The sequence below is a fragment of the Balaenoptera physalus genome (genome assembly GCF_965194825.1).
Source record: "Balaenoptera physalus genome assembly, chromosome: Y".
Taxonomy (NCBI): Eukaryota; Metazoa; Chordata; class Mammalia; order Artiodactyla; family Balaenopteridae; genus Balaenoptera; species Balaenoptera physalus.
In genome coordinates this window covers 15647929-15664119 of record NC_138904.1, presented here as the reverse complement: position 1 = coordinate 15664119, position 16191 = coordinate 15647929, and the positions used below count along the sequence as shown (strand labels likewise).

Here is a 16191-nt window from a genome sequence, read left to right as displayed (position 1 = left end):
CTGTTATGACCCAGTTCTTGTGATCAAGACAGCCCCCTACCTATCTTGGATGAGGTGGCTTATCAAGGCATCCCAGAAGCCACTGGATCCTATTTTTTCTCTACCCTGCAGTTTTTCTCCTGGGGTAGAACATGGTATACAAGACAGGCTTAGCCTGAACAGGGCCTCTACCATTTTGACCTCCCATGGATTCTCTGAACAGTCATGGAGGAGAAGATTAGGTACTTTCCCACTGAACAGACAGCACTGAAATCCTCCTCCAGTATTTTTTGGGTCAAATAATGGAGACTCTTTTCCTGGCAGTACACAGCTACGCCTTCAAAGCAATCAGCTCTCCTCCGCTAGCACATTCCCAGTGGTACAGTCTTGGACCTCTCCTCTTGCCAAATCATGGGATCCTTCTCCTACAGCTGTGCCCTGGAGTACCCCAGTGGCTGATATTTCTGATCCTTTTGTTCTTTCTGGACCTCAGAACACTCCAACACCTGATATACCTACAACCTGGAACCTTCCTCACAGAGACACAATGAAATATAAATATCAAACTATGACAGATTCACTAAGATCCTGGGTTAAACCTTTAGGTGGTATAATTGGGCTTCATACTCCACCGTTAGGTAATGCTGGTGGATCACATGTTCTGTTTTCAAGTGACATAGATGGATCAAAAGTTCATTCTGAGATTAATACTGTTCAGTCTCAAGTTCAGTCTAGTAAGGTTCCTTTCCATGGTCAACTTCTAGCTAGACTGTGGCTAGAAATTACACCTGGTGTTGGACCTTGGACCCATTTTGTGCCGGATAAAACAGGAATAGTTATGCAAATTCAGTCTAGTGAGGAGAGTGTTAGAGCCCAGATACATCATGTAGCTGATAGAGTTGATGCTGTTGTTAAACCAGTAACTTATAACTTGCAACCATGGGTCCCTTTAATTGTTAATAAAATTGATTCTGGACTCATTGCATACCAAGTGAAGAGAGATCCCAATATCCTATGGTAACCAATACCTTGGAACCCTGGTTTCAGCCCGTCTTAAATATAGTTAGATCCCAAAGACCTATAGAAAAGACAGAAGAATACAGGCTTCTCCCTGAATCTAAGTCAACTCAATTTTGGACTTCATCAACTCTTAATATGAACTTTACTTGGGCTCCATCTACAGTCAATACAATTACGTCTTTGGCCCAGTATAAGGCAAGTACGATCAGATCCTTAAGTCAAATGGGTAGAAGGAGTCCATTGAATAAACATGACACTATATAGTCAAACCCCAGATGCAGACTAAAGATACAACATGGCTTTTGGTTCATACAGTTACTAAGGTAAATGATCCTTTAATCCACTCTGAAGTTGGTACAATCAGACCATGGCCTCAGCCTGAAGCTGACATTGTCCAAACTTGGACCCAGTCAGGAATGCAACCAGGAAGACCTTTGACTCAACTAAAAGCCGATACAACCAAACCATGGTTAGAGACTAAAGGAAGCAGACCCTGGATTCAGACTAAATTCAAAATTGTCAGACCCAGAACTCAGGCTGAAGAAGGTAAAGATAGACATTGGATTCAGCCAGAAGCAGATGCAATCAAATATTGGACCCACACTGAAATTGAAACAATCAGACCCTGGAACCATCCTGAAGCTGGTACAGCCAGATCTTGGTTCTGGACCAAACCTGATCAAATGGGAGAGAGGACCCAGGCAGCCTTTAAAACACTCCACTCTTGGACTCAGCCTGAAGTTGACGTGGTTAGACCATGGATTCAGTCTGAAGCTGGTAGTATCAAACAATGGACAAAGCCTGAATCATCTACATTCAGACTCATGACACAGTCTAAAGTTATTACAGTCACAGCATGGACTAGGCGTGAAGCTGATGCTGTCAGACTTTGGTTGCAAACACAAACTGATAAAATCAGAACGTGGAGCCAACCTGAATCTCAAACAATCATTTCTTGGTCTGAGCCTGAATCTGATAGAGTCAGACCTTGGTTGAATACTCAAATGGATACGTGCAAACCTTGGATTGAGACAGAATTTGAAACAGCCCACTCCTGGGCCCAATCTGAAGGTGACCTAGCCAGATCTTAGACTCAGTTTGAAGCTGAAAATGCCAACCACTGGTTCCAGACTCAAATGGAGACAGTCACACTGTGGACAGAGCCAGTAATCAAAACATCCCACCACTGGATACAGTCCAAAAAGGAAATAGTCAAGCCCTGGAACCAACCTGATAAGGTAGAAACTTGGATACAACATGATACTAATACAGTCAGGCCCTGGGATGAGTTTGAAGGTGATAAGGATAGATTGTGGACTCAGTCTGAAGCTGACACAATGAGACCCTGGATTCAGTCAGTTATTGCTATAATCAACCCTGGGGCAAATAATGAAGCTGGTACATTAACACTCTGAACCCAGGCTAAATCTCCAAAAGTAAATCCCTGGACACAATCTGAAACTGAAACAGTCACATTGTTGACCCAGGATGAAACTGCAGCAGTAAATCACTGGACAGAAATAGCTGATACCATCACGCCACAGGTAAAGACTGAATTTCAAGGAGTAAAGTCCTTGACACATCTTGTGTCTAATACAGTCACACCATGGACTCAGGCTGAATCTCTAGCAGGAAACCTCTGGACTCAGCCTCTAACTGATAAAGTCACACAGTGGACTCAGGGTGAACGTTCAGAAATAAATCCACGGAAAAAAACTATAGCTGACACATTCACGTGGTGGACCCAGGCTAAATCTCTAGCAGTAAATCCCTGGGTGCAGTCTGACATTGATACTGTTACACCGTGGACGCAGACTGACTCCCTCACAGTAAATCTTGGACACAGCCTCTACCTGATACATTTACACAGTGGACCCAAGGTGAACCTTCAGAAATAATTCCCTGGACAAGAGCTATAGCTGATGCTACACCTTGGATTCAGGCTGAGACCCCAGCAGTAAATCCCTGGACACAGTCTGAAACTGACATAGTCACAGTATGGACTCAAGCTGAATCTTCAGCAGTAAATCCCTGGACAGACACTGCAGCTGGAACAGTTCCTCAGTGGACAAAAGCTGAATCACTAGCAGTAAATTCATGGACACAGCCTGTGGTTGATAATAGTCACGTGGTATACTCAGGCTGATTCCCCATCATTACATTTCTGGACATTGTCTGAAATGGATACAGTCACGACATGGACCCCAACAGAATCTTTAGCAGTAAATTCCTGGAGACAGTCTGAAACTGACAGTATCTCAACATGGACCAATAAAGTAAATCTAGAAATAAATCCCTGGATACAATATGAGACTGATACAGTCACAGCTTGGACCTAGGCAGAAACTTCGCAAGTAAATACCTGGACACATGCTGTAGCTGATGCAGCTCCATCATGGACTCAGGCTGAATCTTCAGCTGTAAATCCCTGGATCGAGGCTGAAACTGATACAGTCACAGCATGGACTCAAGTCGAATCTTTAGTGAATCTCTGGACAGAGACTGTATCTTCCACAGTCATACCACAGGCCCAGGCTGAATCTCTAGCAGTAAATCCATGGACACAATCTGCAACTGATGTAGACATGCTATGGACCCAGGCTGATTCGCTAGCAGTAAATCCCTGGACAGCACCTGCATCTGATAGTGTTATACAGTGGATCCAAACTGAACTTCCAACAGAAAATCAGTGGACACAGAATGTATCTGATACACTCATATAGTTTACCCAGGCTGAATTTCCTGCAGTAGAGACCTGGATACATCCTCTGGCTGATGTAGTAACACTGTGGAATCAGACTGAATCTCCAGTAGTGAATCCCTGGACAGAGGCTGTACTTTCTACAGTGACACCATGGACTCAGGCTGAATATCCAGCAGTAAATACCTGGACAGATGCTATAGCTTCCACAGTCACACAGCTGGCTCAGGGTGAATATCCAGCAGAAAAGCCTGAGGCACAGGCAGTATCTGATACAGCCATACTGCTGAACCAAGCTGAATCGCCTGTAGTAAATCCCTGGACACAGTCTGAAACAGATGCAATCACACAGTGGACTCAGGCTGAATCTGCAAAAGTAAATCCTTGGATACAACCTGTAGCTGACACAATCACATCATGGACTCAGGCTGAGTCTCTAGCAGTAAATCCCTGGACAGAGGCTGTTGTAGATACGGTAATACCATTGAACCAGGTTGAATCTCTTTCAGTAAATCCCTGGATAACACTTGCAACTGATACTGTCACACTCTGGACCCAGGCAAATTCTGAAATCATAAATCTCTTGACACAGCCCATAGTTGATACAATCACATTCTGGACCCACAGTATTTCTCTAACAGTAAACCCCGAGTCACAGTTTGATAGAGTTACTCAATGGAGTGAGGCTGAATCTGCTGCAGTAAATCCCTGCACCCAGTCTGAAACTAATCAAGTCACACCATGGACCTAGGATAGATCTCCAGCATCAAACCCCTGGACTCAGTCTGAAACTGACACATTCACATCATGAACCCAGGCTGAATCTCCAGCGGTAAAGCTCTGGACACAGTCTGAAAATGACACAATCACACCATTGACCCAGGGTGAATCTCCTGCATTTAATCCCTTAACAATGGCTGTAGCCGGTACAATCACACCATGCATCCAGGTTGAATCTCCAGCAGTGGATCCCTGGACAAAATCTGCATATGACACAGTCACATTGTTTACCCAGAGTATAACTCCAGCAGTAATTCCCTTAACGATAGCTGTAGCTGATAGAGTCACACTGTGGAATATGGCCAAAATTATACTACTAAAGCCTTGGCCACAGTCTGTGACAGATACACAATGGGTGCAATATGAGTCTCCCCCAGTATATCCCTTTGCACAACCTATATCTGACAAAGTCACACTATTTACTCAGGCTGTTACTCCAGAAGTAAATCCTTGGTCAAGGCCTGAAGCTGATACAGCCACACCATGGATCCAGGTTGAATCTTCAGAAGAAAATGCCTGGACAGAGGCTGGTTCTGAAACATTCACACCATTGATCATGGGATTTAAACCCTGGATAGAGACTGTATCTGATATAGTCACACCAGGAACCAAGTATGATTTTTCAGAAGCGAAACTTGGGATACTGCCTGAGGCAGGTACATTTGAACTGTGGACTCAGTCTGAATCTTCAGCAGGAATTCCCTGGACAGAGGCTGTACCTGTCGTAGTCACACAGTGGACCCAGGCTGATTCTCTAGCAGTAAATCCCTGGACACAACCTGCAGCTGATACAGTCACAAAGTAGACACAGACTAAATCTCCATTAGTAAATATGTGGACTCAGGCTCAATTTCCAGTGGTAAATCCCTGGACACAGTCTGAATCACTACCAGTAAATATTTTGACAGAAACCGAATCTCTAGCTCTAAATCCACCAATACAGCCTGAGGCTAGTACAGTCACATTGTGGATTCAGGCTGAATCGCCATCAGTAAATCTTTGGATAGAAGCTGTAGCTTCCAGAGTCATACCATGGACCCAGGCTGAATATTCAGCAGTAAACCCATTGACATAGGCTGTAGCGAATGCACTCACACTGTGGACCCAAGCTGAATCTCTAGCATTGCATCCCTGGCCAAAGTCTATGATGGATACAATCACAGAATGGGCCCTGGATGCATTTGCTCCAGGTGCAAATCCTCTGACACAATCCTTAGCTTCCGCAGTCCCATTTGGGGCCCAGCCTGAAACTCCAACAGTAAATCCTTGCATACGGTCTGATTTTGAAACACCCCCACCATCAACCCAGGTTCAATCTGCAGCAGTTAAACCATGGACACAGTCTGAAAATTACACACTCATACCATGGACCCAGGTTCAACCTCCTGCAGTGAATCCCTGGGCAGAGGCTGTAGCTTCTTCAGTCATACCATGGACTCAGGCTCAGTCTCCAGTAAATCCTTTGACAGAGGCTGTGCCTTTCACAGTCATACCATGGACTCATCCTGAATATTGTGCAGCAAAATCCTGGACAGAGACTGTAGCTTCCACAGTCACACTGTGGATTCAGGCTGAATTTCCAACAACAAAGACATGGACAGAGGCTATAGCTTCCACAGTCACACCATGGATTCAGGCTGAATCTCCAACAGTAAACACTTGGAGAGAGGCTGTAGCTTCCACAGTCACACCATGGACTCAGGGTGAAAGTCCAGCAGTAAATACTTGGACAGAGGGTGTAGCTTCCACAGTGGCATTGTGGACTCATGCCAGATCTCTAGCATTAAATTCTTTCACACAGAGTGTAATTGATACAGTCGTATTTTGGACAACGCTTAAAACAAAGAAACCCTGGAAACTGCCTCAAACGACGATGTTCATTATTTCACTGAATCCTCAAATTGATACTATTGGATCCTTGAACCAAGTTGAAAATCAAGGATCTCTTCTGTGGTCACTTCCTGAAATTGATAATGTCAGTACATTAACCTTGCCTGAATCTGGAGCACTTATGTCATGGATAGTGCCTTTTCCCCAAACAGCCAGACTCTGGCCCCAACCTGAAGCTGATATTAGCAGACCTTGGTTTAAAACCTCAGAAAGAATAAGATCCTGGGCTCAGTCAGAATCTCAAACAATGAGTACCTCAACCCAGTTTGGAGCTGGTAGAGTCAAACCCTTGGCCCAGCACGAAACTGCTACAGTCGTGTCATGGATTCAGACTGAAACTGGTATATTCCACCCATGGAACCAGTCTGAAGGAGACACAGTAAGATCCTGGAACCTTTCTAAAACAGGCTGTAAGACCATGGATCCAGACTGGAGCTGGTATAGTCAACCTCTGGGATCAGCCTAGAAGTAGTACAATCAGACCCTGAACCCAAGCTGAATCTGAAGCAGTCAGACCCTGGACACAGTCTGAAGCTAAGGCAATCACAGTGTTGACCCAGGCTGAAATGCAAGCAATGAAACAGTTGACATTAATACTGTCAGACCTTGGTTCCAAACTCAAAATGATGCAATAAGAGAGGGGACCCAACCTGAATCTCGAATAGTTACTACCTGGATCCAACCACAATTGCCAATAGTCCATCCCTGGATTCAGCCTGAAGCTAATGCAGTCAGATTTTGGACCCATGCTGAGGGTTATTTAGCCCAACCCTGGATCCAGGCTGAAACCCACACAGTCAGACTCCAGACTCATTATGAAATTGGTCCAAGAAAACCATGGACCCAGCCTGAATCTCAGTCAGTCACACTTTGGTTCCTGACTCAAAATGATGCAGTTAGGCCCTCATCCCAGTTTGAATCTCAGATGACATGTTCCAGGACCCAAAATGAATTTGGTATAATCAATCCTTGGACCCATTCTGAAACTAATTCAGTCAGATCCTGGACCAAGCTTGAAACTGGTACAGGCCAACCCTGGCTCCATCTTGACGCTGCTACAATCAGACCGTGGACCCAGTATGAAACTTTAGAAATCCATCCCTCAACCCAGCCTGAGGCTGATACAGTAGTAAGACATTGGTTCCAGACACAAATGGATTCAATCAAAATTTGGAACCAGCCTGAGGCTGATACATCTAGACTCTGGACCCAAACTGAAACAGAAACAATTCAAATTTGGACCCAGACTGGAAGCAAAGTAGTAAAGCCTCCAAGCTTATCTGAAGTTGCTATAGTCACACCTCGGTTACAGACTCAAAGTGATACACCTAGATCGTGGATTCAACCTGACTTTCAGTCAGTCAGTCTCTGGACCCAGACTGGAGTTGGTATAATTTGTGCCTGGTCTCAGCAAAGAGTTGCTATAAATCAACCCTGGGCATGCCCTCAAACCCAAGCAGTCAGACCCTGGAACATGTTGGAAGCCGATACAATCAAATCTTGGTTCCATGTTCAAATGAATAAAGTCCGACCATGGGCCCCTTCAGAATCTCAAATATTGAGTCTGGATGCAGGCTGAAGTTGGTACAGTTAATCCTTGGATCCAGCCAGAAACCCCGGCAGTTAGACCTGGGGCCCACCCGGAAACTGCTAGTGTTGCATCTTTTGCTATTCCTAAAGCTAACAAAGTCAGAACACGGGTCCAACCTGAAATAGAAATAAGGCCTGACATTCATTATAAAGCTGATATAATCACATCATTTGCTTCTCCTGAAGTTGAGCCAGATGGAACAACCCAATTAACTAGTCACGTTGACTCCTCATCTAAACATGTAACTTTTTTACCAGTAGAAACTGTTCCTTCACCAGGTGAGTATTTTACAGCTTTGTCAGCTGAAACAGCTGCAGTAGAAAGCCAAGGTCAAATCAATTCTCTCCAACCCAGTGACCTCCCAAATATTCTCTTTCTTACTCTTTCAAGCACATGGCTTTCTGGAGGAGTTGGCTACTGGAACTTTGGCAATAAATTACAAATTACCAAAACAAAAGGAAGCCTGATGTTCCGTCTACTTCTCTCAGCCCCCTTTCTCCATCTTTTTCCTTTCTTGTTCCTTGTTTTTTCCCATCCTCATGTTGTTTGTCCCTTTCCTGTTCAGCCTTTTCTTCTTGCACCTTCCCTTCATCCTGTACTTTCCGTTCTTGCTCAGCTCTTTCTCCTGTGGCCTTCTCTCCTGTTCTCCTTCCCTTAGCTGCTTCTGATAGTTCTCTACAGGGACTATCTTTCTCAAAATTTGCTGAAGGACCATTCTTTCTCATACTTTTTCATCCCTACGTGCTGCCCCAGCCACACCTTTAACAAACCAACCTTCTGTGATGCCTGCATCTCAATCTGGAACCAAGTCTAACCAGCCTGAACAAGATCCTCTCAAGTATTCAGAACTCAATATTTCCTTGGCTGAGTTTCGCCTAAGTGTGGTCTGGAGAGAGAGCCTCCGGGCTTTCCGGCTCTTCAAGACAGCTGTTATTTCTCATGAAACCACAGGCAAGTTCAGCCTAGTCATCTCTTTGAGTTGTTATATTTGGGACCATGTCTTTGTTGGAACCTAAAACCAGGGTTTCTGAGTAGATCAGAGGTCATGTTCTCAAATTTTGGCAGGACCAAACTTCAAATTATTACCTGAATGAGAAGAGGGGTAATGAATAATATAATCTTAAGAGATAGCCACATAATTGAGAAAGTACTATCTTACTTTTGCCAAGAATGGTTTAAAAGCTAAGTTTTACACAGGGCACAGTAGTATAGAAACACTTTTAGTGCTTAGAAATGGTTTATTATTCCACTTGAGAAATGAACAGAGATATTTTGGATTATTCTTAGAGTGTGCAGGCAACCTGTTACTATACCTAATGTTGTAGGGTTAAAAACATGTATTTCCAAGCATTTTGCCAAAGTTGAAGAGCTACAAGCATTTTCCTAAAATCTAAAAATAGGAAATCAACATGTTCAGGAAAAGGAGGGTGGTACCACTAACTACACCCTGTCCCACATGTGGATTCCTTCTGCAGAGTGTAGATTACTCCCTGGCGTTGTCCCACACTGTCCCAACTGCTGGGAGGCAGGAGTGGGTGAATTCTGTGCAACTCTCCTTCTCCCAATTCTGTGCTGGCTCTATACTGAATGAACAGTGGATCCTTACTACAGCTAGATGTGTGAATTTCATGTAAGTGTGAATATGTCCTTTCAAGCTTAAGGTATCATTATAAAATATGAACACTTTGAGTTTGTTAATGGTATATTCCTTTGAAGAAGCTAGATAGTCTTCCTTGGCTACAGAAACCAAATCTGGTACATCTGACTTGCAATACTCACATCTGATATATTTCCTTAAGAGAAAGCATCTCCTCTTGTAACACCTCATATCATTATGTATCTCAAAATTAGTGTTTTAGCTATTTTTTTTTCAGGGAAAATTTCAGGTTTCAAATCAATGTGTTTGTAAATTATAAAAAGATATCTTAATTTTATAAAACTTTACCTATAAAAGGATGGTATCTTGAGTTTAAATCATAATCTATGTTGGAATCACAGTTTTGCCTTTTATGACTTTAAGTATCTTGACTCTTAAAACTCAATTTATTGATCTGTTCAAGGATGATAACTACCTCAAAATATATTTTGGGTATATAATTTTATTTCTGATTGTGAGATAGTGAAGTAAAACCATTAGTACAGACAAGGATCAGAGAGAAAGAGTAACTGTCCATAGTCTCAGATCTTGTAAGTGGGATATTTCAATTTCTAACTTTCTAAGTCTATATCACTAAATGTTAAACACTATAAATACTAGGATGTAAAATAATTTATTTTGTTAGGAATTTTCGATAAGGATTTAGATTGCATTGTAATATTTACCTTCTCATTCCTGAAGGTGTCCACACATATTGTGCCTAACAAGACATTGTGTGTTTGCAACAAGTAGAGAAGAGGAGTCTTACTTTAGTGTTCACCTAGACTTCATCCGATTCATATGATTTTTTTCACATTGAAATATGTAAAAATAAAGTGCTTGCTAAATTTTCTCCCCAGAAAAAACTCAGAGGCATTGGCCCTGGTCCAGATGGGGCTTATTGATCTTCAGAGCCCTGCCCAAGCTCAAACCATAGGTATTCATCATGGTATGCCCTACCTAGGTCCCAAAGGACTTTGGGGACCTGGGCTAATCTTCCTGAAGTAGTCGCTACGTTTTCAACCCCTGGTGCTTCCTGTCTGCCTGGAGGAGAGCCTAGAGCAAGAGAAAAACATACAACTATATGACTGCTGGCTACCCAGTTGGTCCCTCATGAGAGGTGAGTGATGCAGAAGACACTGGAATTGGATGACATTGACACATTTAGAAAGAGAGTAATATTCTCTCATGTGTAGTAGTAGATTTGTTATCTTTCTCTTCAGCCATATTTCTCCTGCTAATCTAGGCCATAGCTAAAAAACCCTCTCTATTCTCTGTTTTCCACCAGGAAGTCCTGGAATTCTGCAAAAAAAAGGCATCTAAGCATCCTGCAGGTCAGCACATGTGCCCAGTTTTGGCCCAAACTGAATGAATTTACTTTCTGCATGGAAGCCAAGAAAGCTATGGGGGAGGCTGGCTGTAAGGTGATAAGTTGAGGGGGTATGAAAGGCAGGGAGAAAGAGAGGAATATCCTTCAACATAAGAAGTTACTTTCTCACATCCTTTAAAATATCCATGATTATCTGTTTCCTTGTTTCTTGCAGGGTGACCTGGGGGCACCTCTTGTGTGCCATCTACAGCAAAAGGACACATGGGTGCAGGTGGGAATCTTGAGTCACTTTGATGAACATTGCAGAAAGCCATACATCTTCAGCTAAGTGAGCCCTTTCCTTTTCTGGCTCCAGGGAGTTACACGACCCAGCCATACACCCTGGTCCAAGCAAGGGCCCATGACTAGCTCTGCTTCCATCTCCCTTTCAGTCTCTACCTCTGCAAATGCCTCAGCTTTTACCTCCACTCCTGCTTCTGTCCGGCCACACTTCATCTCTCTGCCACAGCCTCTGAGTAAGGCCCAAGCAAATGGTAATGAGGGATGTATGAGAAGGAAAGAAAGAGAAGAGGATAATGAAAGCAGAAAAGGAGGAGGGGAGAAAACGCTTTTCCTGATAAATGCATGAGTATTTATACCAGGCAGGCAATAGGAATCATTTTTCTTAGGCTTACAAATGCATTTCATCCTTGTTGTATTATTCAACTTTCTTAATATCCCCATATGATATAGATGACACAATCATTCTATTCATCTTAATGTATTATTCTGAAACCCAGAGAAGTACATTGGACTGACCATGTTCATAAAGACAAAAGAGGAATGGCGCTAGCACAGACACTCAAATTTCTTATTTTTCTAACACAAAGTTCTTTACTACCACATATTGCCTTATAAAAGTAATTGTAGAATTTTAAGTTAAATATGTATTTTGTTTTGTTGACAAGTAATATGTGATGATTTCTGTAGGTTACTGTGTACCCAACTATGTTATATTTTAATGATTGTCTTTCTCCTTTCCTTGACTATTACGAAATGAATTACACTCATCAGCAGCTATTTCACGTTACTCTTCTATCCTTACAAATTTATTTTGATTGAATCATATTCCTACACATTACATGCTCACTTAAATCTATTTACCATGGCTCATATTGCCATATCCACAGTGAATTATGCTTTTAAAACATGAATGAGGTCATCTCAGTTTTTGGTCAAATTCTTCAAAGTTTTTTTCACTCAGAGACCTCAAAGACTATACTTCAATGAAAATTCCAGTTTCTATGTTCATGTGTACTCTTCCCTTACTACTTTTTATAGGTAGGTTATTTCTACCATTTTATACACACACTCATAGACAAACACACACACGTGTGTATATATGTGTGTATATATGTATATATGTGTCTGTATGGGTGTTTATGTATATAAAATTTCATTGCTTCAACTCACACTTTTTGAGGCACTCTAAATTTTTTTAACATAAACTATTTGCTGAGCTTCAAACCTGAATGTTCAAATTAGTGTGTCTATTTGCTATATCACTAAAATTTTAAATGTAGTAAGCTCAACCCTCCAGTTCACTTAAACTAAAATTTTTATTTCTCTAACATTTTCAAGTTAAATTATTGTCTTTTATTGCCTTCTATGTTATTGTCTTATACTGTTGTAACGATTTAAGCTAACAGTTACGTAAGGATGACAATGGGAGAGAGAGGTGGAATAGTTTCCAATATAATGACTAAAGGAAATTTAAACTGGACCGTAAAGAAATTATGCACTTGGAGAGACAATAATAAGGGGAGAATTCTTTACAGAGGTACCATGGACACAAAAATGCAGATTTTGTGTTTGCAAGTCAATTTTAATAATAGATATGCTTAGCAGAGTAGTGAGAGGTGAAAAACTTTTATAGATGGGCTCTACATGAGAATCCTGCTAAGTTTGCTTTTACTGTTTTTTCCTCAGCTTTGGCAGATCGGATTTCTCTGAGATATGCCATGCCTTGGCAGGCCATGATCATCAGCTGTGGTAGTCAAATTTGCAGTGGTTCCATTGTTAGCAGCTCTTGGGTACTCACTGCTGCCCGCTGCGTCAGGAACATGTAAATTGGCGTCATGCAATTTCCAATACACTATAATCTAGTATCTCCAAATTACTTTGCCGAAGTCTTCTTTGGATAAGTGAACTTCATATTATGCCTGAACCATCTCTCTTAAACACATAGCATCTTTGCTTCAGGGTAAGCGAGACATTTGGCTCTGTGTTTGGCTGATTGGTATCTCTGTTAGTTAATTCTTCCGTAATCTCATTGTCTGTGATCTCAGACTCCATTCATAGACTTGATTTTCCTTGAGGTGAAGTAGGAACTCTGACCACATGGCTAAAGAAATACATGGGAATAGCTAATGTGGTATCTTTTAAGGACTCAAATTTCGTAGTGAATCTATTCTAATTGTTCTCTAAGTACACACATAGGAATCCTGAAGGCACTGCTGTAATACTGGGCCTGAGGCACCCTGGGGCACCTCTGAGAGTTAAGGTATCTACCATTCTACTGCATGAAAGATTCCAGTTGGTGAGTGGGGCAGCAAGAAATGATCTAGCATTGCTGCTCCATCAAGAGGTGCAGACTCCCATTCAGCTTTTAGCACCCACGGTCCATCTGAAGAACCTGAATAGCTCAGAATGCTGGCTGTCTGGGCCACGGATGCTTAAGCCAGGTTAGTAGTTATTTTACTTGTTAGGGCAGTAATTTTAAAACAAGATAGAGGGGGTGTTTTATATATATATATATATATATATATATATATATATATATATATAAACATATATATATATATAAACTGAGGTTACATTGATTTTTAACAGTATATAAGTTTCAGCTATCAACATTTTATTTCTACTTCTGTATACACTACCACTGCTTAACACGACAAATTTAGTTTCCACCCACCACCATGCAGTTGAACTCATTTATCCCTTTTGCCCTCCTTCTACCCCTCTTCCTCTGGTAGCCACTGATATGTTTGTTTTTCTTTGCTTTCTTTTATTCATCAAAAATCTTCAGAGACATCCAAATCCAAATCAAAATGAGATATCACCTCACACCTGTCAAAATAACTATCATGAAAAAGAATACAAGTAACAAATATTAGTGAGGATGTGGAGAAAATGGAACTCTCCTACACTGTTGGTGGGAATGTAAACTGGTGCAGCCACTATGGAGAACAGTATGGAGGTCCCTTAAAAAACTCAAACTAAAACTAAGAAACCAAAAAAAACTAAAAATAGAGTTACCATATGATCCAGCGATCTCACTCCTGTGCATTTATTAGAGGGTCCATATTTTTGATGTTGAAATTCAAGGAAGAATTCTAATCATGATTGTCTGCATTGCTACTTTTAAGATTTTATCCAAATCTGAAATTGTTTTTGTTGCATAAAATGACAGTTTTTATGATGTCTCCATTGAATTTAACAAATGAAAGCCAATACAAGGGAGGTAATTGTGTGGAGAGTCAACTTTCATAAACAAGGTAGAAAAAATATGCTACCAAACTCTTTTGTATCTTTAGAACAAAGATGTTTTTGTTTTGTTTCATTTGTTCTCTTTAAGAAAATGAAACTGGACTTGAAATTTCTGATTTTACGAGTGAGATTGGCCTTGTTAATTATGAAGAGTGGCATTTGAAAAATGAGCGAAGAGATTGGAATAGATAAGTGGAATAAGTTGATAATGATGACAATGATAAAATAAATGGAACATCTTAGCATAAAAACTTAGAAATAAAGCGATGATAGATAGAGATTGTGGTCTTATCTCCCCAGTTGGTGTTTCAGTATAAGCTATGTCTTATACTGACTTATGTCTTATACTGTCTTATGTCTTGAGCTTTTTGTTTTCCAACTGTTTTTTCTAGGAGAGACAGATGAAAATCCAGAAATATTACAGATGCAAGTGATGGGCACTTCAAGCTGTGCCCACCTCTCCCCTGACAGGGGCGGTTCTGTTGTGTGCTTCATTACACAAGACAAACACTCTGATACAAATGTGGTGAGCAGCTCTTTTTTTTTCTTTCAAATTCTAATTGACAGAAACTATAACTCTTTCCATACATAAAAGTGTAGTCCAACCCATCCATAAATCATAAATATAAGAAAGTGAGTTATTGCTCTGTGGGGGAAAAAACCAACATATCTTTAATTATAAAATGATTCTTCAAAAACTATGTTACTAACTTCTGGTTTATCTCACATTGGTTATACTTGTGTATCCAAACTGAACAGAGATTTAGTTGTATCCCAACAAATTAGGCAACTCATATGATTCATGTTCTTCTAATTATACAATCCTTGCTCGTCAGAGTCCACCATACATTAAACCTTTTTTTATTTTATTTTCCCTTTAGAAATGAAGTCTTTGTGGTCTAACACTGGTGGTTTTACTTGTGGGGTCCCTGCAAGAAGAATCTATTTGGTAATAATACTCATTTGCTTATGTACCTATTTAAAGTCTCCCTATTTCTCTCACTGCCCACTTCAAAATCTAGTATTAAGTAAGAATTTAAGATGGTGACTTGAATGTAAATTCTACCTTTAATTTCACAGAAACCAGTGAGCCCAGGCAGTGCGGTTATATGCAGACCAATTTCTGGGAATGGCAGCTGGAGACAGACAGGCCTCACCAGTCTGAAAGCACTGGCTACCATTGTGAGCTCCCACTTCTCATGGATATTATCCACTTCAGCAACAGCAGGGCATCCCCTAACCCAGGAATGCATGCTTTGGGTGGAAAAGCCCAAGTCCTCTAGTGTCCTAAGACAGCCAAACACACTGCCGCTCTCTTCAATAATAATTATAGCAGTACACACCCTTTTGTAAGTCAGTGGCTTGGTCAGTCAGTGCTAATCTATTAGGACGATGACAAAAAGAATATCAAAACAACATTACAGAGATTAAGGCCCTACAAAATCTAAGTAGATATTTCATAAATAAGAAACATCCTATGAATACTATTTTAATATCATTTTGGAAAAGAAAACGCCTAACTATTTCAAATTAAACAGGTGCAAAAATATAATATTCATAGAAAGTTAAAAAAAGGACTTTAAAATTAATGAAAACATTTAATTCTTTATATTTTTAAAACTAAGTACTGATGTAGTTGAAAAATCAGAAATATTCCATGATTCCTATATTAGAAAAGAAATAATTTTGCAAAAACGAAATTCCTAAGAAAGCATGATATTTTAGTCTTGAAA

At 40.9% G+C, this 16191-nt stretch overlaps 3 protein-coding genes across 16 annotated transcripts in view; 1 reads left to right on the top strand and 2 right to left on the bottom strand.

The window, feature by feature from the left end:
- LOC309653332 (testis-specific Y-encoded protein 10-like) overlaps positions 1-16191 on the bottom strand; it is a 55255-nt gene that overhangs the window by 25924 nt on the left and 13140 nt on the right. The window lies entirely within an intron of this gene.
- LOC309653338 (prostate-specific antigen-like) overlaps positions 10549-16191 on the top strand; it is a 49741-nt gene continuing 44098 nt past the window's right edge. Inside the window, exons 1-7 of one of the 3 annotated variants that reach the window (XM_082447951.1) lie at positions 10549-10717; positions 11142-11198; positions 12896-13031; positions 13406-13469; positions 14851-14984; positions 15340-15407; positions 15539-15640. In XM_082447951.1, coding sequence (XP_082304077.1) covers positions 11189-11198; positions 12896-13031; positions 13406-13469; positions 14851-14892 — 252 coding nt within the window. In that variant the 5' untranslated portion in view covers positions 10549-10717; positions 11142-11188 and the 3' untranslated portion in view covers positions 14893-14984; positions 15340-15407; positions 15539-15640. The remainder of the gene's footprint in view (positions 10718-11141; positions 11199-12895; positions 13032-13405; positions 13470-14850; positions 14985-15339; positions 15408-15538; positions 15641-16191) is intronic. The other 2 variants (XM_082447953.1, XM_082447952.1) reach the window with 2 other exon arrangements.
- The window catches only part of LOC309653378 (testis-specific Y-encoded protein 10-like), a gene marked incomplete at its 3' end in the record, with an annotated part of 2035 nt that continues 940 nt past the window's right edge, over positions 15097-16191 (bottom strand). The window contains exon 4 of the mRNA XM_082448005.1: positions 15097-15104. Coding sequence (XP_082304131.1) covers positions 15097-15104 — 8 coding nt within the window. The remainder of the gene's footprint in view (positions 15105-16191) is intronic.